Source organism: Falco cherrug, chromosome 9 (assembly GCF_023634085.1).
Source record: "Falco cherrug isolate bFalChe1 chromosome 9, bFalChe1.pri, whole genome shotgun sequence".
NCBI lineage: Eukaryota > Metazoa > Chordata > Aves > Falconiformes > Falconidae > Falco > Falco cherrug.
Genome location: NC_073705.1, coordinates 13,100,135 through 13,117,762, shown reverse-complemented (window position 1 = coordinate 13,117,762; position 17,628 = coordinate 13,100,135). Strand labels below are relative to the sequence as shown.

The following is a 17,628-nucleotide window of genomic DNA, read 5'->3' as shown; positions in this document are numbered from 1 at the left end:
CTGCAAGAGCATCTCTGCAGATACTGTACTTTTCCACCTGCATCTCTCCTGCAGGACCTAAACATTAGTCAATGAGAAAAGGCCGGTTTTATTTGCTGCAATCACTCCCCTCCCACCAATAAAAATATATATAAAATAAATAAAAAAAGAAGAAAAAGAAGAGAAAAAAAAAAAAAAGGCCAACAAAACCCAAACCAACCCCAAACCGTGTTTGCCTTCCCCACTGTAAGCTTCCAACCTGGTACTCGAATACACTGTCCAGTAACGCGACGCGGGCATTGTGTGCTCCGCGGAACCTCCAAGACGAGCAGCTCCTCCGGGCTGTGCCCTCCCTCCCCTCCTGCCCCTCCCCACGCTCGCCCAAGGTCTGATGCATCGAAGCAAGAGGTTGCATCGTCGCTGTGAAAGATTTCAAAGGTTAGGCACTTAGTAGTGAACAACTGGAGCATTCGGTAGAAACAGTGGGACCTGGAATGACAATTGGACTAATTCTCTACATAAAGAGTATTTTTTTCTTTTTTCTTTTTTCTTTTTTTTTTTTTACTGTACAATTTACAAAAATGCACACAATGAAAAGTTAAAGTTCTATCTAATAGCTTGATATAAAACCAATAACATTTCTTCTTCTCACCCCTATGCTTTTTCCTCTTTTTTTTTCTGGATATTTTTTTTTAGTTGTTTTTTTTTGCTAAATCAAGCTTATATTGTAAACAAGACAAAACAGTGAGGGCATGTTGCGGTCAACAGGAGAGAGGGACGGAAAGAAAAAGTCTCAGCAGCAAGGAAACAGTCCTTACAAAGTAGCTCTCTTGTGGCTTTATCATGTGTCAGTGTGAAGGACCCGACGTGGTGAGTAAAATAAAGAGATCCACATGGCAGCGGTGTCAGAGCAGAGTCCTGGCTGCCAGAGCGCTCCGTCAGCCCGGGGGTGGGTCACCAGCTCCGCCAAAAAGGATTGCTGTGGCTGAACATCAAGTCCCAATGGACTGTCCTTTGTTCTGGTCTGTGTCTCTCCTCTCCCAGTTTCTTGGGTAGATCACTTCTTTCTTAGCAGTGAATGAGATAAAAAGCGGATGCGATCTTTGTTCGTGCGTGTTCATTTGCAACCCCCGACTCCCACCCTGACTGGGGAAAAAATATAACAAATTAATTAAGAAATAGCCCAACAAAATCTGCGCCAATCTCAAAAAGGATCGACAGTCTGCTTTCTCTGCCGTTGAGGGTGAGGACTGCTCTTCTTTCGGCTTCTCGCATGTGTCGCAGATTTGGCATCTGGTGCGTGTCTTTGAACTAGACAAGGCAACAGGGAGGCAGGCGAGAGGGGAGAGAAAGATGCATTCCCCCCACTGCCTTTCCCCTAAGGAGGGAGCCTTCTTCCTCGATTTGTCTAGTGAAAAAGAAAAAAAAAAAAAAAAAAAGAGAGGAAAAAAAAAAAGAAAAAAAAAGAAGGCGAGAGGAGAAAGGCTGCAGGAGTGTCTCCAGACCCAGGGGCAGAGCAGTTCTCGTGGCAGGGGCTGCCCCATGGGCCTCCCTCCGGCCCCAGGCACCGCGCGCATCGGAGAGCGCAGCCTTCCAGATGATAAAACTCATCGATTTTTAACACGCATGCCTTGAAGGGTTTTGCCATGCCGCTAGCACCAGTCATCCTCATCGGCTTCATGGTAGTAACTACGTCCTCTGGTGCCAGTCCCAGGGCCCGTGTTGAGACCCAGCGTGTAATGGTAGCCGTTGGGCACCCTGCGGATTTGGTGAGACTGGGAGGTCAAGGAGGAGACGTAAGAAGTCCTTGAGGACCGGCCCGAGTTGGTGGCCACCGCCTCCTCGAAGGTGAGCGTGTCCTCCGGCACCACGCAGTAGGGGCTGTCGGCGTCATCGCGGTGCCCCAGGTAGGGGTCGGAGCCGATGCGGGCCACCGCCGGCGGGGGGCGGCTGCTGGTCCCCGCGCAGCAGCGCGTTGTGCTCGGACAAGCCGCGGCTCAGGCGTCCCGGGGAGAAAGTGGGCAGGCCGGTTTGGAAACTGGTGAAGTGCACGGGCGAGGAGTTAGCGGTCTTGTAAGTGATGCTGGGGCGTGGGGTCAGTGGAGTCTGTGGGAGCTGCCTCCGACCCCGGCATGGGGTACTAGCACCAGATGTCGACAGCAAGGGGCTCCCATTAACTGAACCACTGCCCTACATAAAAATTGGAACAAAGCAAATCAAAAAATAAAAAAGGGAAACACCAGACAAACACAAAGGCAGGCAGGTATAAAACAGAAGGAGAAGCAACAGAAGGGAGAGACAAGTCACAAGAGGAAAGAAAAGCAAAAAAGAGAGAGTTTAGACAAGCACAGTTAGGGGGAGGAGGTTCTCGAGAAATCATTCAACACAAGATGTAAAGTGCTGGAGAACTAAAGTTCTGCGAGCAGTAAAGAAGAACAGAAACGATCAGAGCATCAGTAGGACGCAAACTGGCAGACGGCTCCAACAGAAGGGGACACTGTCCGGAGGGAAGGCATCCACATCATACACGGGCTCGACATGCGCCTTACCTGCACTAGGTGGGAGCAGCTCAAAAACAAGGGAGGGTTTGGGGGTTGGGGTTTTTAGTTTTGCAAATACAGTTTTGCAAAACAGAACTCTTTGCTCTGGGGGTGGATTTTTGCAAAACTTCACCTGACAGTTGTGGTTACTGGTGCTGGGGATCGTTTCTCTGTTCAAAACAGAATTATACGGAAGGAGGGTTTGGGGGCAGAGTAATTTTTTGTAGGTTTGGGAATGAAATGCGTTTTGATTAAATAGCCCCTTTCTGGAAAAAAAACCAAACCAACAATGAAAAGCTTTTGGGGTGGGCTTTAACTAGCAAGTTCCTTAAACAAAAATACATTTACCTCCTCCTCCTCCTCTTTAATACTACACATTTTATTTTTGAGTGGCAGAAGAATCTGACAGCTTCCTGGGTTACTAATAGTGACACGTGGGAGTGAACTAAGCTACAGTAAGTTAAAAAATGCCACGAGTGAGAGGAACAGACTCTTGCTGTGGCATTTCTGTTTACATTTTCCCAGGGCAGTACATGAATAGCCCCGCGAGCGCATTTTAAAAATCTCTCAGCAGATTTTGAGACCAGACCTTTATGTTTTAAAGAGCCTCTTTTCCTTCCTAGAAAAACATCAAGGTGTTGCTTGTTGGGCTAGCAATCAGTGCTTGTTCTGCTCTGCCAGCACAGTTTTCAGGGCAAGCGCAGCAGTGCTGGAGACTACCAGCCCAGGAGCTAGATGCAGAGGCTATTTTAGAAGCTGTTCACATGAGCCCTGCCCTGTCCATCAGAAGAAGGGGTGATACCTGCATTATCTGGGGGTGCAGAGCAGCGTGGGTGTCACGCTCTGCAGCCCTGCTCTCCGCAAGCTTTGGGGACTGATGTGGCATTTGCTGCTTGTGCTGCTGGGCCAATGACTCATGTCTTTCACAGCCTGGAAACAGTCTTTGCCTTTCTCTTCTTTCATTTTTACCCTCTCCCTTCTCTGGCTTCCTCACATTTCAGCTTGACTCTCTGCTACAGACACGTATTGCCATCCCCGGCTGAGCTGCCTCCCATCACCTCCCTCCCTGTGGTGATGGAGCAGGTGGTGACCCCCACCCAGTGACCTACTGTTTTCCCAGATCCAGGAGAAGATGCTCAGCTTTTTGCAAGACCCTGAGGCTGAGCCCCTCAAAATTACGATACTTAAAAAAAAACAACAAACCAGAATTAAATTGTTTAGATAAATATTGCGCTGTCTAAAAATATTTTTTGTGAGATTTTCAAACCTTCTTTACCCGGGACCAATGCAGGAAAGGGTCTTGGACTGTAAAAAAAATGGTGAGGTCTTTTTTCAAAATGTCCAGCAAGCTCCTTCCTGCTGAAACATATGGAAATTCTAAGAAGTTTCATCTCATTGAAAAAAAATGCTTTTCCCAGATTAAATGGGATTTATGTTTAATAATTCTCCTGCGCTGAAAAGAACGCTGCATGTCTATGAACTATGGGAATGCTTCCGTTTTTTTAATTAAAACATATGTGATATTTGAAGTTCTGGTAAACTGAGCCCGCAAGAAAGGAGAGGCATCATGCTAAAAATCAGTGCCATCTTCCTGCCTCTCAAACCAGAGGGAGAAATTAAGAAATGGGAAGAAAAACTCATCTGAAAAATCAGATGAAGGTCAGTCAGGGACTGCAGAAACCAGAAATGGAAAAGACACGTTAGGCTGCAGCTCCCTCTTGCTATGGCCACACGCAGTCCTGGGTGCATGGGACCTTACACCGATGTCACATCTCCCCCCAGGCTGACAATGACCGTGCAAAGCATGTCCCACGCCCAGGGCTCTCCAGAGCTGCGGGGCAGCAGTCCTTGAGCACTCACTGCAGGACACAGCCCCTGATGCTGCAGTGGACCATGCAGGGAGAGAGAAAGGCACAGGACAGGGTAAGAAGACAAAAAGCTGCTTCATTTTGCAGCTAGCAGGATGTTGCGCAGAAACCACTTCATTTAAACCCTTCCCCTGGGCTCTAACCCCTGCTGAACACAGGATTCCTGCCCGCTCCCCACCAGCTGAAGCTGCTGCAGGGGCTCAGGGCTGACAGCACCCCTCAGCCCCTTGGAGACCCCCGGTCAGCCACACACCACCAGCAGGCTGCGAGCTCAGGGACACATTGGAGAGTGGCCAGAGCCCCCCTCCAGGCACAGCGGCTGTGCATCACTGGGAGTCCTCTTCCACCCGCATCCTGCCTTCTCCTACATCCCTCCTCTCCCTTACTGTGATTTCTCCTCCCAGCTAGAGAGCACATTTGAAGATTGATTTGACAGTAGGTAAAAATGAATTTTCCCTCAATTTTCAGAAAATTAACCTGTTCCACCATAAAGGACAGCTCTGAAGCCCAGGCGACGGCAGTTGGAAAATCCTGCTAATATGAGCAAACCTTGCTGAAATCACAGCTCTGGCTGCCTGCGATCCCTGCGCAGTATCGCACCAGCTTGTACTGCAATGGCCAGGATCTCTTTGGCAATCACCACGTGTTTGTGCACGGGGCAGCAGTGGGTGCTGCATTAACACAGCTGGCAGGGGAACAGTTCAGCTCAGTTGCCCAGGTCCCATGCCACGCTACCAGCCTACCTTGGCTCAGGTGGACTTTCTCCACCAGCATCAAAAGCTCTCCATTCTCAGGGCTCCCAGGCTGCTCTTGCTGCAACCATGAGCAAGGGAGTCCTTGGCAGTGGGGTCTCTGCAAGATGCCTTGAGTCACTCACACCGTAGGCGGCTACTAAAGAGCCATCAAGTGACACTTCCATGCCTCTTTTGGATGTGAAGCGTCAAGCAGGACCTCAATGGCTTTATCTGCTACTGCCTGGCTTTTCTTCCCCATTCTGTCTCCTTTCTGCTTGTCTCTAAACATACAAAATGTGTGTACGTCCCTGGAAGGCCTTAGGGCTCTTTTCCTGCCCTGCATCTCCTCACCTGTCTGTGTGGACCTTGCTCTGGCCCTCCGTTGGGCGAGGTGGGCCTGCTCTGGTCGGCAGACTTGGGCTGAGAACGCTCCCGGCTGCCGTAGCGGTCGCAGGAGTAGAAGCGCTGCTTTTCGGAGGAGGAGGAAGAGTGTTGCTTCCTCTCTTGGGACCGGCCACGTTCCTGCTTCTTGTCCTTGGAAGAAGACTCACCAGACTGGGCTACTGAAAGAAGAATGTTGGTTGGGGGTCACTAACATGGGAGGAACTTCCAAGTGTGGGTCAGGGAGGTCCTTCCAGGTAGATGGGACTCCAGAGCACATCAGATGACTTCTGGGCATCCCGAAGGGAGAAGGACAAGGGAAAAATTCTTGTTTGCAAAGCACTTACCAGCTTGTCCATCAGCCAGCTGGTGGGGGGACCTGTCCAAGGACTTCTGCTTCTTCTCTTTCCGCCGGTGACAGCGGTGGTGATGGTGGTGATGCCCTTGCTCTGGTGGCATGCGCTCCAAGGAGTACTCGTAGAGGTGCATGGCGTGAGGACGCTGCGGGGTCAGCGTGGAGACGGAGCGCTTCATGGGGCTCGTGTCAGGGATGGGCTGCAAGGGAGATGGAGGGACATGGAGCAGGGTGAGGGCAGGCACTGCACCGTGCTCAGCTGCTTGGTTCCCAGCACGGGGAGGGTCATACAGTAAGAGAAAGGGGCAAGGAGGGGAAGGAGAAAAAATGGTTAATTGGATATAACTGGAATGGGTAGAAGGACTTGTGGAATGGTAGATTGAGTGCTAAATTTGAGGAGCAAATGTGATCTCCATTTGCTGAAATGGGCTTTACTTTTAGCAGAGTGCCAATCCACAGGTACCATGGGTGCAGAGCAATATGCAGCACTTCACACCAAACACAGCATCACAGGAGTCAACAGTAGACTAGCAGGGTCATAGGGCAGCACAGTAGCAAGCATCTCACAAAGATAATTCTCCAAGACTAGTTTCACCCAAAGCTGCTTCAGGACCTGTTGTCATCCCAAAGCAACTCCAAAGAAGAAAGCATGAAAGCATTGCTGGGCATCATGTGGAGAGGGAATAAAATCAGGAACAAGTGGGCAAGGTACAAGCAAAGCCACTGAGAAATTAGTTCTATCTCCCTGTGGTTGAAGACCACTCCAATCAAACATTTAAACCTCTCTTCTGCCACTGTTGCTCCTTGAGGCCCTTGGGGCTGGGACAAGCAGGATAGCATGCATGTCCTGCAACTCTACCAGGACATCTCAAAAAATCACTACTTGGGTTTGCTATTGCTATTTTCAGATCATTTGTGGCCAAACATCTGGACACTGGGCACCTCCCACGGGCACTGCTGGACCCTGTCCTTGTGCCAGTGGCAGCTCCAGACCCTGTTCCCTTCCCTTTAGCTTCAAAACCTTACAAAAATGCTTTGCAGAAGCCAGGGCAAGTGGGCTGCAGGACAGCTGGTCTCACAGCCTATCCCTTCCCTACTACCCAATTGCCAGGTATAAAGCTTAGAAAATGAGGACGATTCCCATGCGTCCTTCTCTTTCACTCTGCTGGCCTCCAGCTGGCTCTGTGGTGGAGTCAGGGCTTCATCCATCCTCTGAAGGTTTCCCTGGGTCTGCCACTGCATCAAAGCTGCATGGCAGTGGAAAGACCTCGGAGCATGGGGGTCCAGCCAGCCAGGGAAGGAGCTCAGGACATCCTCCGGTCCCTCAGCTCTTACGCTGGCTGGAATTCACAATCCAATATGTGCCTCCAACAACAGTTCTTGCAGAACATTTACTTTGTTCACTGTAACCTTTCCAAAGAGCCTTGTATTAATTTTACAGTCTATGCCTATTTTGTTTGCTTATCCTGAAATTCAGATCTCTGTTGCCCCATGATATTTACACAATGCAAAGCCAGTTGTTTCACAGCTCTGCTCATTATTTTGAGTAGAAAGAACCACTCTCTCTCCCAGCTGGCTGTTGCGGGCAGGCTATCTTGTGTGCAAAGGTGCAGTCTGAGTTGAGTTTTTGTTTGGTGCTCTCTCTGTTGCTAGGCAGTTACCTAAATATTGGTGCTTCCCGTTTCTTTCAGAGGCACAAGGAAGACTTGGCTGGGGCAGGGGAGCACAGCCCAGCCTGTGGCATCGGTGCAGCCCAGGGTCTGCACCAGTTCACTTAGCGGGACCACGCTGTGCTGCATTTGTCCACTCTTGTGGCCCTTGTTGTGTGAACAAGAAATTACACTGAAGATCTTCATGTTTGTCCTCATTGCTTGCTGTTCAGCCTGAAGATGGAGGGAGGCAGAGAGGTCTGTACGGTGGATGGTCTGATGGGCAAAAAACGTGAAAATACTTCCTACTAAAAACCCTTCCTCAGATTTCCAAAATCCATATAAAAGCTGCCAGCAAGAAGACAACAGAAATTTCCCAACAAAAAGCCAGCCATTGATAAGAAATGAACATTTCTCTTTGGACATGATTCTGTGCTTGTTCCAGGGACAAAAGTCCCCACTGACACTAATGGGAAGTGGCAAAGCAGTGAATACCCTTTCCATAAATCCTGACAATGCTCTCGTTACGTTAACGGGGCATGCACAGACTCCCCACAAGCCTCGGGAGACTATACCATAACCCTTCAGAGAATTACTAATTGCTTCTTCATTACCAAACCGATTGTTTTCACTTCCTAAATTCCTGTGCAACAAGGCATACAAAAACCAATAAATAAGCAAAACAAACAAACAAACAAAAAATCCCTGCTATTACAGCGTGCAGCGTGCAATCGTGGATTGAGGGAACTGCAGCAAAGTGGAAAGAGATAGCGGCTGCAACGGTGCAACATTGGACTCCAAATGAGAAGGGGAAAAAGTAAAGGGTTAAGGAAGGTTAATTATTTCTTAACATGAATTTAATAAGGTACAACTTAGTGCAAACTACATACTGCTAGGTAACTCCCAGGTGACCGTGCTTTGCTCCTCTGCAAACAATTCGGACAAGATGAGAACATTATTTGAAGCAGCCCCACAGTACAGCCATTGTCAGACATCACGGCAGATGTGCAGCAGACACGATGACAAAAAGGGAGGGGAGGTGATGGGGGAAGAGGACAGCAAAGAGCGAGGGAGGAGGTGAGATTGAAAGCATAGGAAGATATTTTTTTTGTATTAAAAAAGTAGAACATAAAAAGACAGAGGAATGACAGGCAAACAGAAAGGGAGACATCCAGAAACAGAAAGCATTGCAAATAAGGGTTATAAAAAAATCAAAGTTTGGGGGGAGCAGAAGCAGCATGTGAGAAGGAGGGTGAGGGCATGGAGGGGGAAGACACACACAGAAAGTACATCAGTTATTTGCCTGAAGCTACAACCACCAAAACATAATATTATTAAATGAGGTTAGATCCGCTCAGATATTACGGGCCTGATTCATAACAAGATTCAGGAGCTTTGGCATGGGGCAGCTGTGCCCTGGGGAACACGTACCATGCTCCTGCAAGAGACACTCACTCCTGCAAATACTCGAGTGCAGGGGAGAGGAGTTCCCTGAGGAAAGGCTCGTGCTGCTGGCACTGCTGCTGCCAACCGCACTGCCTGGGAAGGAAAGATGCTACCTGTGGTCCAGGATAAAGAACAATTTTGTTCTGGGAAGGGGGAAGGGAGGGGGTATGGGTTTGCTTTGGGGTCTTTTTCTTTTATTAAGCATGTTGAGTAGTGTTCCCGATAACACAGAGAATCCCAATGCTCATACAAAGGCTGCAGTTTCTGAAGTCAGCTGGGAAACGCGCTAGCTGATGAAGTGTAGCTTGTGCCAGCCTGAGCACATTACCAACAAGATGCTATCTGCTGGAGCTATTGCCCTACGTGCAATACACAGGCTTTTAGTTCTAGGGTGCAGCGTACCCTTTACATTCTGCTTCCCATGGAGAGCAAGGGAAACAGCCCACAGCCACCGGCTGCTCCTTCCTGACTATGAATCAGGCCCTTTGGAGGAGAGAGACATGACTGTGAGCAGTAAGATGTTCTGACACACAGGAGGCAGAACGGTGGCTGGAGAGCAGCCGGGACAACAAGCTGGCAATGAACATGTGAAATGCCCCAAAATGATCTGTGAAAACCATGACATCCTGCACGCTAAGTAGCATCCACAAGTTGCTGTAAAAGTCAACTTTAGCGATGAGGCTTCTTTACAAGAAGTTGAACAAGGGAAATCCTCAACATCTTACTGACCAAAGCCACGATACAATATATGCTAAATATATAATAGAGTGGGAAGAGAAAAAAACCCAGGGAGGATGCTTAACGTCTCAATGCAGCCTACCAGGCACATACTCCCTGGTACTTCTGTACCTACTACATTCATCAAAGAGAATCACAGCACATCTCCAGCTTTCTTTGTGGCTAGGGCACAGGAGCACGCCTTGACTGGCTGTCTGGATAGACGGCATGCAACTGTCAACGGGAAACACATGCCTTCCAGGAATACAGGCTGGCAAACAGTATTGTCCTCGGTTAATGAGAACACACAGTACTGGGTAGGTAGTCCTGAGTCAGCTACCCAGCCAGAGGGATTTCTTTGGTTTCTTTTTGCTGCAACCAGGGATGAGTAGAACTTGGGACAGTGGTGTATCTACCTATAAATACCTGCCATCCAAGCACAAAGGCTGGTTACCTGTCTCCAGGTTCAGCAAACATCTTTTAAAACAAATATTTGCAAGCAACTTCCAACAACATGGCAAGCAGAGAGAAGATACCGAGTTCTTGACCAGCTCTCAGCCTCCCACCACCAGTAGCATCTTCCTCGCTCACCTGAGTTTCGGCAGCTAGGCGCGGCATGGACGCTGCCCGCCCCTGGCTCTCCAGGCCTGGTTGGTGCTCCCCGTTGGCAAGTGTGGGGCTGATTTCCCTCATTTCTACCACCTGATTGAAACAAGAAATAGTTTCAGTAGCAAGAATATGAACGTCAGCTTTGAAGCCTTCATCTGAGCAGGCTTCTGCTAAGTCTGGTTTAATTGTAAAGAGGGAAAGAGAGTAAATTAAGAGCTGCGGAGTGCCCAGGTTACTCTATCTACAGTGCTGTCTTCAACAAGGATGACAGCAGGCCAAGCTCTTCCACCAGCCATGGCAACAAGCCCCAGGTGACCTGTGAAACTCCTCATCTGAGTTTATACACTGATGACAATGGGACACCTAGGAAGAGATAACCTTAAGTAACCTATTGCAGCCCACGTGTAATTCCATTAAAAGCGTGCCCAGATGTACAGCTATCAGACTGTAAAAGCTACTGGATTTGTTTTTTCTCCATAATATTCAGGCAACCTTGGCCTTGTAAGAGACAGAACAATGCTTGTCGCAAGGGACGGATCTGCCGTCTACTGCATTTCACCCTGTCTTTACCTGTTTTTTCCAAACATTTTCTAAAATTTCTAAAAACCTACTGCATTTCTAAAACCTACTGCATCTCACCCCATCTTCGCATCTTCACCCTGTTTTCTCACCCGTTCAATGGGAATTTCTTCTGAGTGGCCTCGTTCAAAAGCTGGTGTCCTGGTTTCATAAAACATATCCTGGGTGCGTTGGGTCCCCCAAGAACTGGACTCTTTGATCCCACCCTCTGAGGCTGGCCTGTCAGAAGGAAAAGAGGAAAAGATTAATTCTTTTGCAAAGAGATTTTGCTGACCTTGTTGTGATGAAGGTAAATGGCTCAGATGCCCTTTGAGGTTTCACTTGTGAAACTAGTTTCAGGATAGGCGCAGCTGCTGGTGAAGCTATAACGTCCCTGGCCACTTTCTACACAGCCTGAAGATCTCATGAGCAACAAGGAAATCAAACCAGCTATCACTTTTTTTTTTTTTTTTTCCCCAGTAACTAAGGAAAACAACTTCTGCAGCTTAAGTTCTGATGAAGAATGAAGAATTTTGGAGTTCAGGCAAATTATGTCCAAGACCAGCTGGACATGGGTCAAACCCATCTGTGGCCATGCTGAAGTACATACACTGAAGGTACAGTGGTACAGGTGGCCCTGGGTTTCTCTGTTCAGTCTGATCTTAGTTTCCCCATCACAGTTATTTGGGATATTTATACTTTGGATGTCTATTACTAAAGAACCATAGTGCTTGTGACCCAGAGGACAGTCACCTGAAGAGCAAGAAATGGAGAATAGATTAGGAATCACTGACACAATAACTGTCCTCTTCTCTGTGGAGGTATTATTTTACCTAAAGACAAAGAGCCAGATTCTGTCCCGGAAAGTCTCAAGAAGCTCTTGCCATTGCCAAGTGCCATGAGCTAGAGGGATGACTTTGTTCCCAAGGACATTCTGACTCCCATGAACTCACTGCAGTGGGGGTTGGTGGGTCGGGATGTGTTTGGTTGTTTTGCAATGATCCCAAATTCCTGTGAGCAGACTCACACTTACAACTAGCCACAATGACAAGCTCTCCAATTAAGATTCAGAGGACACCATTAAGAAAATACACAGCTCTGGAGACCCCAATGCCAACACCACGTGGATAACTACACCTGAGACAGCAGTGGGAAGCAGAGCCACAGGGAGGAATTTTGGTAGCCACAGGTGGGAAATTGTCCCATCCATGGCGTGAAGGAGCCATTGGTTTTGGTGTCACCAGCGGTGCTGCCCCACCTCCAAAGCAACTGAACCAGCAGTGGTTGGGGTTGGTGCATACACCCAGCGTGCCCTTTCTGTGTCACAGCTTTGGCGAGGAGGTCCCGGGATACTCACAAGGCACCCCCGTTGTTGAGTGAGGCTGAGCTCTTCTGGCGAAGGAACGCCTTTGCGTTGTTGAACGCTGTGGGCTGGGTTTGCTCCAAGGTGGCCTTCAGGGGGTGGAAGAGTGACACCGGTCCAGGCTATGAAGCACAAGGAAAGGTTGTCAGAGACAGAGCTGTGAGCGGAGGGGATGCCCTGCAGTGCTTTTCCTCATTAATAAGAAGTCCACTTTGTCACCTTGAGGGATCAGCCCAGCAGAAAGCACACCCCAGCCTTCCCATAGCTGGAAGGTGCTCTGCAGGACACTTGCTGCCCTCAGCTCTGGGTAAGCCAAAGTTGTCCTGCAGCCCCCTGCCCTCTGACAAAGCATCCTGCGGTCCCTAGGGGATTGCACCCACTGACGTGACCAAAGGGGCTCTGCAGTTCAGGTGGCTCAGACACAGCGTCTGTCGTAGCCTCCCATCTGTGAGCCAGCCAGTCAGGCCATGCTGAAGATCAGCTGGAGGGTATCCTGAAATCAACAGATATTTGTCCTAGGGTAAGGATAAAAATTTGTTTTCGGGAGGTGGGTTTGTGTTGGAGGTGATTTTGGGAGGCTAAGATTATAAGGGGTAGGAGTCAGCAGGTTAGAGCAAGGAGAGGGAAGGAAATTTGGTTGATGCCATTGGGCACACAACCCCAAGCCAGTTGTGTGGAAATATTTTCAAAAAATTGTAAAAATCTTAAAATCTTTTACAGCCAAAACAATTTTGATTAATTCCCATTTTCAGGAGCAACTTAAACATTTTATATACAAACTAGCATCAGCTTTCAATAATTCTTTGGTATCCCAAATAAATCTTTCAGTGTTCCCTAGTCTCTAGGCTACTACTTCTGAAACTAGCATTTAGCCTGTCAAACGTCACCTGACATTTTTTTGAAAAGATCTTTCCTGACCTACTGGAAAAGGCAATTGCAACAGTTTTGGTTTGGTTTTTTTTTTGACAGAAAGAGACTTTGAGGAGAGGTTTCCATTTCTGAAAGAGCATTTTCAAACCCTGCATGAAGAAGCATCCAGACTTTCTAGATGAAATGTGCTGATGACCCTCGTCAGAGCTGCCCAGGGGCAGGACCGAGAGGCTACCGCGTGGCTGGGTACCTGGCACAGGCCTCCAGGTGGCTGGTGGACTTGCTCCCTGGTGTTCTTGTTCTGCTTGTAGAAGTCAAATATCATCAGCGCTGCATAGACCTTCCCCACAGTCATCTCATCGGCTGCCAGAGGATGGTGAAACACGGCAGACATGTTGATGTGAGGAGCAGGGAAGGATCGGGAGAAGAGTAAGTCAAAGAGCAGAAGAAAAAACAACAAATGGGTGTCAAAAACAAGGCAAAAGAAGAGGTGAGGTTAGAACAATGAGGCAAAATAGACAGAGAGAAGTGGAGGAAAGAAAGAAAGAAAGAAAGAAAGAAAGAAAGAAAGAAAGAAAGAAAGAAAGAAAGAAAGAAAGAAAGAAAGAAAGAAAGAAAGAAAGAAAGAAAGAAAGAGAGAAAGAAAGAAAGAAAGAAAGAAAGAAAGAAAGAAAGAAAGAAAGAAAGAAAGAAAGAAAGAAAGAAAAAAAGTTACAACAGACTTCTTCAGATCTTTGCCTGTTGCTGCCTTTCACACCTGAGGAGGATGGCCGCTGCCTCTAGCTCCCTGCAGCAAACATTCGCAGAGAACGTGCAGAACAAGACCAGGCAGGAAAACTCTGTGGCATTGTAAGCATTGCCCTCAGAAGACTCGCTAAATTAATACCAGACCCACAGCTAGCTTTTTATCAACAAAGAAGCCTTACTCCTATTTCTTTGAATTATAGTCAACTGGGGCATAATGGGCTAACGTACACTGAAAGAGTATTGCGTTTTTCCAGTTGCCTTTTTCCACCCTCACAGCTGTGCTAGCAGCCCTTCCTGGCACGGCTGGAGCACTTACTGTGCAGCAGAGGGTTAAGGCAGCAGGTACACAGCCATCAAGAGAGAAGGGGAAGAAAAGCCTTAAGCAGTCACTACCCACTGATTTGCACCTCCTCAGCTCCCTCATTTTTTCTTAATTAACAATGTCTTTATTGCTCTGCACTGATTCTTATTAATCAGGAATCCAGAGCCCTTGTCTGGGTCAATCAAGATAATGGCAAACTTTCCATTTTCTTGGCACATTTGCCCAGTACATCATCAAGTGACACAAAGGCCTTTAACCTTAAAATACCCCACTTGTGATTCTGCAAGTTCTCAGCAAACTTTAATTTTCCTGTCCTGGTTTTCTGGAGCCCAGAGAGTAGAAATTGTTCTCTCATCCTGAAAGGCACAGGCTGAAGGCAGACAAAGGCCAGGAAAAGGCTTTGGAAGAGGCTACGCAGGGCACTGGTCCCTTCTTGGCACTGGGTTGGTTGTTGTTTTCTTTCTAAGTATAGGAAACCTGCTGCAGCATGATGAAATACATGCCTAGAGGTGACCTCAGCTTCCCTGCTCCGTATATGCCCATAGCATGGAGGTGTGAGCTGTGAACCCTGCAGGGAGGGCACCAAGAAGCCAAACTGCACTTGGTTTCTTTGTTGCATCCTCTAGGTGCACCTAGACGGGGCTAGGGACAGAGCGGGCAAGGAGGGAGAAACCTGCTTCTTAGGTGGCTGCGAGGGGCTGGGGGCTGGCTGATGAACCGCTTACGTTTGTGAGGAGGCACCAGCAAATCCAGCGTCTTCTGGGACAGATTGGGCCAAACCAGTGAGATCTCCTTTCTCAACTCAGCATCGCACTGGTGCTGTTTAACACCCCCTGCAGAATGGGATAGGGGAGAGAGAGAGAGGCACATGAAGGAGAGTGAAAACCCTTGTGCGCACATACCACTGTTGGCACTGCAAACGCAGAAGGCAATGCCATGGTTGATTATAAAACCTCTCCACCAACTTTTCCCAAAGTCTTTGACAATGAGACGTAAGCACGCTGTTCGGTGTCAGCAGCGATATCACAAGGTAAAAGAGAAAGAGCCGAACACAGCAGCATTATTCAAATGGCCAAAGTGAGGTCTTAACACACAAGTGGAAAGTGATTAAAGTATATGTAAGCCAACAGGCCAGCTCCCAGATGAATGCACTGCACGGTAGCCAATTAAGTAGTTCATCTGAATGACAGAGATTATTTTTCTAAGAGAAAAGTAATGGGAGGAGGCTCTGGGTACTCTGCTACGTGGCGATTTGAACTCCCCAAGGAAACTCATTAGGGAGGGTTCATTAAGGGCCTGTTAGTCCCACTAAAGACTCAATTAAATGTAGCACATGACACCTATTCAAACAAAGCACATATCAACAAAACAGGTCAAAACCTCACAACCCACAGCAAACATAAACCTTATAAAGAATCCAGCGCTATCAGCTGAGCTCTCTTCTCTGGTTCCCTTCCAGTGTGCAGCCAAAGACAAGGGTGGGGGGAGCCTTTTTCAACTGGAAAAGGCTGGTTGGATTACCATTGCTGACAGGTAACTAGAAACCTAAAATAACACAAACTCGCTGCATCCTTAGCTAGAGGGTATTACTAAAATAAGGCGATGGCCCCTAAAACCCCAGGCGGTCCTAAACGTATCCTTAGAAATGAGCGATACTTGGTGTCACTCCCTAGGGAAGTCCCAGTGACCTCAAATTTTTGTTGTCTTCCAGCACTGCCTACCCAAAGCATCAAAGGCAAAGTTTAAGCAACATATGAGGGAGGTAATTAATATGTAGAGGTTGAATGGCTGGCCTAAAACCACTTAGGAAAAGCACAACATCCTAACCCTGCCCTGCCCTTTGCTTATAAGAGCACTGTTACCTCCTGTTAGCTTTTAAATGAGGTATAAAAGCGCTTTGGCCAGTCATGCCTTGATTCTGACCCCAGCCAGCCTGATTAACTAGTGTAACGACCCAGAGAAAAGGCCAATGATTTTATTACATTGCAAAGTTTAATTGGGAAGTCAAGTAAATGCCTGATTAAACACTTAAATAATTAAGTTTTATCTCAAGGCAGAATGCAGTTCACAGCACTTGGAGTCACTGCTTCGCTGCCAGCAGAGAGCAACTGGAGAGAAAGGGTTGTTCCTCCCTCATGCTGGAATAGTTAAGAGGTGTGGAAACTCTCATCTCCGATGTACAGCAACAAGCCCATGCACAGGGCTTCTCTGAAAGCTCTCAATGGAGATGGCCAAAGTTCTCCACAACATGTCGGCAGGGCTGCCAGTGTGCAGCCACCCCAAAGGCAGAGTGATGCTCAGGACCCCACTGCTGCCTGCCCCAGGCTCCCTTGTCCTCAGGCGCTGGCAGATAATATGAAAATAGCATTTCCACCTGGGGCAGGACTTCTGTGGTTTTGGGAAGACACCAAATCGGGGTCTGAGCCCCCGCATGCTGTTAAACATCAGCTCCCTCTCACCTGAGGCGAGTTTGATTTCTAGGGCAGTGCGGATCAAAGCCATCAGCGTGGACGTGAAGTGGACAGTTAAATCCTCAGGTGAGATCGGCATGTTCATCCGCACCAGGCGCTGGAGAGAGAAATGCAGTCGCTGTGAGTGTGAGTCAGGATTCCTCCCCCCACCCCCCTTCCCTCCCCCCTCTGTGAGGCCTTAGAAACAGCCAGATTACAAATGCCCGTTAACTTTTTGCGCACTGAGCTAAAATGCATCTTTTCCATATAGATGTCACCTCCCTTTCAGGAGCAGGTCTGAGTTGTAACAGTGGTTTTAGTGGTTAAACAATTGATTTGCCAGCATTTGTACTGCAATCCTGCCTCCTTCCAAAAGAAGTCGATGTGACTGCTCTCGTTCCATTTCAAACCTGGCACCCTGCTCCTGATGGTCTCCAACTATACCTGCAGCCTCCAGACACGTGGCTGGTACCCGTCACCCTACCAAAGCAGCATGCTCAGGAGATACAAACTGTGGAGCCACCTCCACCATCCTTGCCTACCCCAGTTACCCTCACCCATGTTATGGTTCTACAACAGGAGTGACAGCAACAAATGGGACCTGGCACCATCACATGAAGGAAGATGCTGGAGGATTTGCATCTACCATCCGAGGATGCAGCTCCATCCAGAAAGTGACCGAGCCTCTTCCAGCTGTGCAGGTGAGTGGGACGTGAGGAAGGCACTGTCAGTGACAATGACAACAGGAGGCATGTGAGTGCTTTGTACAGGAGCTGTGCAGTCTCTGGAGTGGTTCCACGAGGATGCATTTCATGCACAGCCTGAAGCACACTTGAAAACAAGGCTGGTGAGCCCTGCGGTGTGGCTCTAGTGCTCTGGGGCAGTTTGGGGCTGGCTGCTAAAGGTGTGTGACATCCTTTTTATTTGAGACCCTTGGGTTCTGTCTCTTACTTCCTTCACTGTGGGCATCCTAGGAGCTCTGAAGGTCTCTTCCTTTCCTTCCAGTCAGTGAGCTACACAGCTCCATCTGGACCTTATCC

At 48.3% G+C, this 17,628-nt stretch overlaps 1 protein-coding gene across 1 annotated transcript in view; it reads right to left on the bottom strand.

Annotated features, from left to right (window-relative positions):
• Nucleotides 1–1,003: 1,003 nt before the first annotated feature.
• Nucleotides 1,004–17,628, bottom strand: part of CACNA1B (calcium voltage-gated channel subunit alpha1 B) — a 297,443-nt gene continuing 280,818 nt past the window's right edge. The window contains 10 exon segments of the mRNA XM_055720862.1: nt 1,004–1,916; nt 1,918–2,169; nt 5,473–5,684; nt 5,850–6,057; nt 10,261–10,371; nt 10,950–11,076; nt 12,194–12,321; nt 13,320–13,432; nt 14,864–14,971; nt 16,598–16,706. Of these exon segments, the coding sequence (XP_055576837.1) occupies nt 1,632–1,916; nt 1,918–2,169; nt 5,473–5,684; nt 5,850–6,057; nt 10,261–10,371; nt 10,950–11,076; nt 12,194–12,321; nt 13,320–13,432; nt 14,864–14,971; nt 16,598–16,706 (1,653 nt within the window). The 3' untranslated portion in view covers nt 1,004–1,631.